The sequence below is a fragment of the Hyla sarda genome, chromosome 5 (genome assembly GCF_029499605.1).
Source record: "Hyla sarda isolate aHylSar1 chromosome 5, aHylSar1.hap1, whole genome shotgun sequence".
NCBI lineage: Eukaryota > Metazoa > Chordata > Amphibia > Anura > Hylidae > Hyla > Hyla sarda.
The window spans coordinates 8778495-8788257 of NC_079193.1; the positions used below are offsets into that span (position 1 = coordinate 8778495).

The 9763-nt window shown below is 46.4% G+C and overlaps 1 protein-coding gene across 1 annotated transcript; it reads right to left on the reverse strand.

Annotated features, from left to right (window-relative positions):
* Window positions 1-5098: 5098 nt before the first annotated feature.
* LOC130272858 (ribosome-binding protein 1-like) lies at window positions 5099-5930 on the reverse strand. Its single transcript, XM_056518819.1, has 2 exons — window positions 5351-5930; window positions 5099-5261 (listed from the first exon to the last, which is right to left on the reverse strand). Exons 1-2 carry the CDS (start codon window positions 5862-5864, stop codon window positions 5215-5217), a joined length of 561 nt encoding a protein of 186 aa, XP_056374794.1. The 5' UTR covers window positions 5865-5930; the 3' UTR covers window positions 5099-5214.
* Window positions 5931-9763: the final 3833 nt, after the last annotated feature.

Here is a 9763-nt window from a genome sequence, read left to right on the forward strand (position 1 = left end):
AAAATACCCCCAAAATTTGTAACACAATTTCTCCCCAGTACGGCGATACCCCATATGTGGCCCTAAACTGTTGCCTTGAAATACGACAGGGCTCCAAAGTGAGAGCGCCATGCCCATTTGAGGCCTAAATTAGGGATTTGCATAAGGGTGGACAGAGGGGTATTCTACACCAGTGATTCCCAAACAGGGGGCCTCCAGCTGTTGTATAACTCCCAGCATGCCTGGACAGTCAGTGGCTGTCTGGTAATACTGGGAGTAGTTGTTTTGCAACAGCTGGAGGCTCCATTTTGGAAACAGTGGCGTACCAGACGTTTTTCATTTTTATTGGGGAGGGGAGGGGGGCTGTGTAGGGGTATGTGTATATGTAGTGTTTTTTACTTTTAATTTTATTGTGTGTTAGTGTAGTGTTTTTAGGGTACAGTCACACGGGCGGGGGTTCACAGTAGTTTCTCGCTGGCAGTTTGAGCCGGATACTTACTGTAAACCTCCGCCCATGTGAATGTACCCTGTACGTTCACATTGGGGGGGGGGGGGGGGGGGATGGGGGGGATATCCAACTGTTGCAAAACTACAACTCCCCCCAGCATTCACTGACAGACTGTACATGCTGGGAGTTTTAGTTTTGCAACAGCTGTAGGCACACTGGTTATGTATCACTGAGTTTGTGACCTAACTCAGTGTTTCACAACCAGTGTGCCTCCAGCTGTTGCAAAACTACAACTCTCAGTAGCCAACGGGCATGCTAGGAGTTGTGGTTATGTGACCAGCAGATGCACCACTACAACTCCCAGCATGCACTTTAGCTGTTTGTGCAAGCTGGGAGTTGTAGTTATACAACAGCTGAAGGTACACTTTTCCAGAGAAAAAATGTGCCTCCAGCTGTTGCAAAACTGTAAGTCCCAGCATGCCCATAAGGGAATGCTGGGAGTTAGGGTGGTCTGCCTCCTGCTGTTGCATAACTACAGCTCCCAGCATGCCCTTTTTGCATGCTGGGAGCTGTTGCTAAGCAACAGCAGGAGGCTGTCACTCATCTCCAACTGCTGCTCCCCAGGACAGTCCCTCGCCGCCGTCGCCGCTCCTGGGGCCCCGATCCCAACAGGGACGCCGGGGATCGGGTTCCCCAGCACCCAGGGTCTTCTTCCCGCACCCGCTCACGTTCTCCGGAAGAGGGGCGGAGCGGGTTGCGGGAGTGACACTCGCAGCAGGTAAACCGGCCGACGAATCAGGCCGATCGTGAGGTGGCACCAGTGCCACCTCACCCCTACTGGCTATGGCTGTAATAAACAGTTTTTGCAGCGCTGGAGGCTCACAGTTACGAGCCCACTGAGTATACTTGTATGCGCAGTAGCGCTAAAGATCTATCCTCTATACCCCGACGGCACAGGGACAAAGGACAAGAGGAAAAATAGATCAAAGTCAGTGCCTCTTACCGTGCCGTCAGGGTATAGAGGATAGATCTTTAGCGCTACTGCGCATACAAGTATACTCAGTGGGCTCGTAACTGCGAGCCTCCAGCGCTGCAAAAACAGTTTATTGGACATATCCTATTACAAGCATTGGACTATAAACCCCACCATTTTCCCTCCGTTTAAGTGCAATACTATTTTAACCCCTTAACGACCACGGACGTAAATGTACGTCCTGGTTTGTCAGGACTTCCCGCTCCAGGACATACATTTACGTCCTGTGTATGACCGCGAGCATCGGAAGGGTGATCACGTCATACACGGCAGGTTTCAGCTGCTAGCAGCAGCCGGGGACCCGCCGGTAATGGCCGACAACCTCGATCGCGCGGATGTCCGCCATTAACCCCTCCAATGCCGTGATCAATACAGATCACGGCATCTGCGGCTTTGTGGCACTTTGATTGGATGATCGGATCACCCGCTGCGCTGCCGCGGGGATCCGATCATCCAGCATGGCGGCCGGAGGTCCCCCACCTGGCTCCGGCCGTCTCCCGGGGTCTTATGCTCTTGTCTGCGATCGAGTAGACCAGAGCAGAAGATCACCGATAATACTGATCAGTGCTGTGTCCTATACATAGCACTGAACAGTATGAGCAATCAAAGGATTACTATAGATAGTTCCCTATGGGGACATAAAAAGTGTAAAAAAAAGTTGAAAATGTAAAAATAAACAGTTTTTCCCATTTTACCCCCAAAGAGCATAATAAAAAATAAAAAAATAAACATATTTGGCATCGCCGCGTGCATAAATGTCCGAACTATCAAAATATAATGTTAATGATCCCGTACGGAGAATGGCGTAAACGTAAAAAATTAAAAAAGTTCTCAAATGCTTCTTTTTTGTCACATTTAAAAAAATGTTTATAAAAAATGATCTAAAAGTTTTCTACATGCAAATGTGGTGTCTAAAAAAAGTACAGATGACGGCGCAAAAAATTAGCCCTCATACCGCCATATATACGAAAAAATGAAAAAGTTATAGGTGGTCAAAATAGGGCGATTTTAGATTACTGATTTTGTACAAAAAGTTTTTTTTTTAAGCGGTACAAAAATATAAAAGTATCTAGTCATGGGTATCATTTTAATCGTATTGACCCACAAAATAAAGAACACCTAGCATTTTTATTTTTAAGTGTACAGTGTGAAAACAAAACCCTCCAAAATGTGCAAAATGTTGGTTTTCATTAAAATTTCCTCCCTAAAAATTTTTTGGGGGGGTTCACCGTACATTTTATGGTAAAATTAGAGGTTTCATTACAAAGTACAATTGGTCACGCAAAAAAAAAGCCCTTATATGGGTCTGTACATGGAAATATAAAGGAGTTATGGATTTTAGAAGGCGAGGAGGAAAAAACGAAAGCGCAAAAATAAAATTGGCCTGGTCCTTGAGGTGAAAATGGGCTTGGTCATTAAGGGGTTAACGTCATGTTTTAAATGTTTATAACTAACTTTAACTATTCTATTTTAGTGAGCTGTCTGCGACCTGACAGTATTGTTCAATAAATGTAATTACCGTATTTATCGGCGTTTAACACGCACTTTTTAGGCTAAAATTTTTAGCCTAAAGTCTGTGTGCGTGTTATACGCCGATACACCCCCAGGAAAGGCAGGGGGAGAGAGGCCGTCGCTGCCCGCTTTTCTCCCCCTGCCTCTCCTGGGGTCTAGAGCACTGCTGTCGGCCCTTCTCACCCCCTGGTTATCGGCGCCGCTGCCCGTTCTGTCCCCCGACTATTGGTGCCGGCGCCGATAGCCAGGGAGAGAGAAGCGGCGCCGACAGCCAGGGGGAGAGAAGGGGCAGCGGCACCCATTGCCGGCGCCGCTGCCCCGTTGCCTCCCCCCATCCCCGGTGGCATAATTACCTGAGTCGGGTCCGCGCTGCTCCAGGCCTCCGTCGTGCGTTGCTATGCGCTGAACGGCGCGGCGCATGACGTCAGAGCGCCGCGCCGTGCATAGCAACGACGCTGGGGACGCACGACGGAGGCCTGGAGCAGCGCGGACCCGACTCAGGTAATTATGCCACCGGGGATGGGGGGAGGCAACGGGGCAGCGGCGCCGGCAATGGGTGCCGCTGCCCCTTCTCTCCCCCTGGCTATCGGCGCCGGCACCGATAGTCAGGGGGACAGAACGGGCAGCGGCGCCGATAACCAGGGGGTGAAAAGGGCCAACAGCAGCGCTCTAGACCCCAGGAAAGGCAGGGGGAGAGAAGCGGGCAGCGACGGCCTCTCTCCCCCTGCCTTTCCTGGGGGTATATCGGGGTATACACACGCACACACGCATCCTCATTTTATCATGGATATTTGGGTAAAAAACTTTTTTTACCCAAATATCCTTGGTAAAATGAGGGTGCGTGTTATAGGCCGGTGCGTGGTATACCCCGATAAATACGGTATATTTTATATCTTATTATCAGACACTTCCTTTCTTTCTTTTTTATTTATCTCTATTTATTCTAAATTTTCTTCCTAGCCTAGTAGGACTGCTACTTTTCCATTTTTTAAATCAGTATATATTTGGCACACGGGTATGTGCAACGCAGTATCCTCGGTCTCTTATATTAGGTCTCTTATATTTTATGTAGAGCTCCCACACTTGTACATTATGTTAAATAGATGTGCTTACTGAATAATATATCATTTATGTAAATAAAAATAATACAAATCTGTTTTGTGTCCCCATCCCTCCTCCATAGATACTAAAATAATAAATCTATACTGTGCCCCCAATCCTCCTCCATAGATACTAAAATAATAAATCTATACTGTGTCCCCATCCCTCCTCTATAGATACTAAAAGAATAAATCTATACTGTGTCCCCATCCCTCCTCCATAGATACTAAAATAATAAATCTATACCGTGTCCCCATCCCTCCTCTATAGATACTAAAATAATTAATCTATACTGTGTCCCCATCCCTCCTCCATAGATACTAAAATAATTAATCTATACTGTGTCCCCATCCCTCCTCCATAGATACTAAAATAATAAATCTCTACTGTGTCCCCATCCCTTCTCCATAGATACTAAAATAATAAATCTATACTGTGTTCCCAATCCTCCTCCATAGATACTAAAATAATAAATCTTTACTGTGTTCCCAATCCTCCTCCATAGATACTAAAATAATAAATATATACTGTGTCCCCATCCCTCCTCCATAGATACTAAAATAATAAATCTATACTGTCTCCCCAATCCTCCTCCATAGATACTAAAATAATAAATCTATACTGTGCCCCCAATCCTCCTCCATAGATACTAAAATAATAAATCTATACTGTGTCCCCATCCCTCCTCCATAGATACTAAAATAATAATTCTATACTGAGTCCCCTATCCCTCCTCTATAGATACTAAAATAATAAATCTATACTGTGTCCCCATCCCTCCTCCATAGATGCTAAAATAATAAATCTATACTGTGTCCCCCATCCCTCCTCCATAGACACTAAAATAATAAATCTATACTGTGTCCCCCATCCCTCCTCCATAGACACTAAAATAATAAATCTATACTGTGTCCCCATCCCTCCTCCATAGATACTAAAATAATAAATTTATACTGTGTCCCCAATCCTCCTCCAAAGATGCTATTATTCCTATAATAATTCCTATATTTAAAATAAAAACAAGATTTCTGCTCAGGGTTTTTATTTCCTGCGGTGGATTTGGTGACAGGTTATAAAGGTCATAGGTCGGCTTGGATACTACACAAGAGGATGGGTCAGGAGAGAAGATCACTTCGTTCCTCTACACCCGCATATTCCTGTAGTAATAGTGGTATCTGCGCTTGTGTCCTACATAAAACAATAACATGGTATAAGCTAAGAGTCACCATTACCTTACATGTTATACTGGATTTAGTTATTGACCTGACATCATTTACCTATTGTAGATTGTCTCCGAGTCCCCTGAGTCCTCCTTTTACTTCCTTGGGTTGTCCTTCCATGGGTTGTTCTGCCTTGGCTTATTCTTCCATGGGTTGTTCTGCCATGGGTTGTTCTTCCATGGCTTATTCTTCCATGGGTTGTTCTGCCGTGGGTTGTTCTTCCATGGCTTATTCTTCCATGGGTTGTTCTGTCTTGGGTTGTTCTGCCTTGGCTTATTCTTCCATGGGTTCTTCTGCCTTGGCTTGTTCTTCCATGGGTAGTTCTGCCTTGGCTTGTTCTTCCATGGGTAGTTTTGCCTTGGCTTATTCTTCCCTGGGTTGTTCTTCCCTGGGTTGTTCTTCCCTGGGTTGTTCTTCCCTGGGTTGTTCTTCCATGGGTTGTTCTTCCATGGCTTATTCTTCCATGGGTTGTTCTTCCTTGGGATCTTTTGGCATGGGTTTTTCTTCCATGGGCTTTTCTGGCAGACCTTCTTCTGCCATGAGATCTTCTGCCACGCTTGAGAACGGCCATGATGTCTTGATCTTACTTGCTTCCAAACAAGGCTGGAGGTGAATGTCTTGTGGGAGGCCCAGTGGGATCTTCTATACTCTTTGTAGCTATGAGGTCACATGTGTGATGTAAGCGAGTGTAGGCTGGGGCTTGTTGGTCTCTGTGTGTGAATATTGTACATTAACAAAACTGTACCCTTTATATTTTTCTATGTACATACCCATATGAGGCTGTTGTTTTTTGTGCGACCAATTGTTCTTTGTAATTGACCACTTTCATTTTACCATAATATGTACCGCAAAACAATATATCTGCAATTCTGTCCTTTGGTATTTTTTGCATTAATACCACTACTGTAAGAATAAAGGAACCCCCACTATTATGAGAATAAAGGGTCTGACCTCAGGACCCCCACTATTATAAGAATAAAAGGTCTGACCTCGGGACCCCCACTATTATAAGAATAAAGGGTCTGACCTCGGGACCCCACTATTATAAGAATAAAGGGTCTTACCTCAGGACCCCTACTATTATAAGAATAAAGGGTCTGACCTCAGGACCCCCACTATTATAAGAATAAAGGGTCTGGCCTCAGGACCCCCACTATTATAAGAATAAAGGGTCTGACCGCAGGGCCCCCATTATATAAGAATGAAGGGTTTGACCTCAGGACCCCCATTATTATAAGAATGAAGGGTCTGACCTCAGGACCCCCATTATTATAAGAATGAAGGGTCTGACCTCAGGACCCCCACTATTATAAGAATAAAGGGTCTGACCTCAGGACCCCCATTATTATAAGAATGAAGGGTCTGACCTCAGGACCCCCACTATTATAAGAATAAAGGGTCTGACCTCAGGACCCCCATTATTATAAGAATAAAGGGTCTGACCACAGGACCCCCACTATTATAAGAATAAAGGGTCTGACCTCAGGACCCCCACTATTATAAGAATAAAGGGTTTGGCCTCAGGACCCCCATTATTTTAAGAATAAAGGGTCTGACCTCAGGACCCCCATTATTATAAGAATAAAGGGTCTGACCGCAAGACCCCCATTATTATAAGAATAAAGGGTCTGACCTCAGGACCCCCACTATTATAAGAATAAAGGGTCTGACCTCAGGACCCCGACTATCATAAGAATAAAGGGTCTGACCTTTGGACTCCCACTATACCAAATATGTGTATTTTTTTTTTTATTATTAGAAAAATGGAAAAAGGGGTTAATTACATTTATTTTATTTACACTTTTTAGGTCCTTATTGGGGACTTTTTTACGCAATCAGGCATAGCATTGCTCAGTGTGATCAGTGATCTTTTGATAGAGTCTGCCTAAAAAGATCAGCAGATCGCCCTGGGACCCACACAGAGCAGGTGAGAAGACCACTGGCAGGCCTGGAAGAGGATCAGTCTCCTGCATTTATGTTGCTGGGGTGCAGATCGGGCAGTGGGATGGTATTGATCATGGCACTTAATCACGGCACATAAAAGGGTAGACCGCTGCTTAGCGTTTGGAACAAACTGATCCGAACACTGGAGCTGGTGCTGGGAGCTTGTGACGTCATAGCTCCGCCCCCTCATGATGTCATGCCTCGCCCATCAATGCAAGTCTATGAGAGGGGGCGTGACAGCTGTCACGCCCCCTCCCATAAACTTGCATTGAGGGGGTGGGGCGTGACATCACGAGGGGGTGGGGCTATGGAGTCACAAGCTCCCGGCGCCAGCTCCAGCATTCGGAACAGTTTGTTCCAAACGCTGAGCAGCAGAGTACCCCTTTAAGGAGTAAATGACCGACAACCATGGCTTTAGTCTGTCATTTACTGTAAGTCCACGGCTGCTGATAGTCGTCACTCGCAGACTAGGAAGCTCCTGCACTCGCTTCATAGATAGAATCCAGCTCAGCATGTAAATGTGGGTCTTGGTGCGTTAAAGGAGTACTCTGGTGTATTTTTCTCTTATTCCCTGTGCCCGGGCTGCAAAACAAACTTTAACTCACCTGCCTACGTTCCCCCGATGCTCCAATATCCGTGTCCCATTCTCCGATCCCTGTCTTCTTCCGCTTCCTGCTGCACTCAGCGTATCACCGGCTGCAGCAATGTCCCGCCACAGCCCGTGATACACTGAGCGCAGAGTGACTCACTGACCCACAGGAAGCGGAAGAAGACAGGGACCGGAGAATGTGACACCGATATCGGAGCATCGGGGGAACGTAGGCAGGTGAGTTAAAGTTTGTTTTGCAGCCCGGGCACAGGGGAATAAGAGAAAAACACACCATAGAACTCCTTCAAGTAATAGGGCGTCAGGACATACATTTACGTCCAATGCCCTTAAGAGGTTAATTCATGCAGTGAAGTCCCTTTAGGGACTGTTTGCACATAGAGTATATGCTGCAAATTTTACACCAGGTTTGTGGATCTAATGTTGAGGATTTTATTGCCGAATTTATGCTTGGTCCAAAGAATAGTAACATAGTAACATAGTTCATAAGGTGGAAAAAGCCCAGAGTTCATCAAGTTCAACCTATGTCCCTAATCAGTCCCTACTGAGTTGATCCAGAGGAGGCAAAAACCCCTCATACTAGAGGTAAAAATTCCTTCCCGACTCTAAATATGTAGTCAGAATAAATCCCTGGATCAACGTTCTGTCCCTATAAATCTATTATACATAACCTGTAATGTTATTACTCTCCAAAAAGGTATCCAGACCCCCTTAATGAGAGGGTAAAGTGAATATTAACCCCATTCACGACCCCTTGAATTTTGCCAGACTGTATTAGCAGAGCGCCGTTCTTACTGTATAATGCTATTCACTAGTATCATTGTACAGTGAATGCAAACTAATAATTATTTAATAATATAAACCTCCCACCAATTAAAAATGCAGTGACCTTTCTTTTCCCATCCTCCCCCCCCCCAAAAAAAAAAGGTCAATGGTAGAAAATAAAGGGGGGCTCTGTGAGTGAAAATGAGGGGGAGCAATGTGAGTGTATATGATGGGGGGGGCATTGTGAGTGGATAAAGGGGGATAAAGGGGGAATGTGGGTGAATATGAGGGCAATGTGAAAGGATAAGGGGTCAATGTGAGTGGATATGGGAGCAATGTGAGTGGAAATGGGGCCAATGTGAGTGGAAATGGGGGAAATCTGAAAGGATAAGGGGGCAATGTGAGTGTATAGGGGGATACAGTGAATGGACATGAGGAGGGGAAATGTGAATACAGGAGCAATGTGAGGAAATGTAAGTGAAAACAAAAATAATTGAACAACTCTGATCAGAGAAGACGTCCCCTCTGAGCCCCTACATGTAGCTGTAATAGCCTATACGGTCTACAGAGCCTGTGTACATGTTACGCCGAGCGCTCCGGGTCCCCGCTCCTCCCCGGAGCGCTCGCAGCATCCTCTCATTCGCAGCGCCCCGGTCAGACCTGCTGACCGGGTGCGCTGCAATATCACTCCCAGCCGGGATGCGATTCGCGACGCAGGAGGCGCCCGCTCGCGATGCGCATCCCGGCTCCCATACCTGACCCGTTCCCCGTCTGTCTTGTCCCGGCGCGCGCGGCCCCGCTCCTTAGGGCGCGCGTGCGCCTGGTCTCTGCAATTTAAAGGGCCACTGCGCCGCTGATTGGCGCAGCAGGCCTAATCAGTGTTTTCACCTGTGCACTCCCTACTTATACCTCACTTCCCCTGCACTCCCTCGCCGGATCTTGTTGCCATTGTGCCAGTGAAAGCGTTCCCTTGTGTGTTCCTAGCCTGTGTTCCAGACCTCCTGCCGTTGCCCCTGACTACGATCCTTGCTGCCTGCCCTGACCTTCTGCTACGTCCGACCTTGCTCTTGTCTACTCCCTTGTACCGCGTCTATCTTCAGCAGTCAGAGAGGTTGAGCCGTTGCTGGTGGATACGACCTGGTTGCTACCGCCGC

Bases quoted from the DNA above. Each gene is read 5' to 3' on its own strand.
- LOC130272858 (XM_056518819.1), bottom strand. From the start codon at position 5,864: ATGGCCGTTCTCAAGCGTGGCAGAAGATCTCATGGCAGAAGAAGGTCT. The intron at 5,262-5,350 runs GTAAATGATGTC...TGTTTTATGTAG, and splicing joins TCGGAGACAATCTACAATAG to GACACAAGCGCAGATACCAC.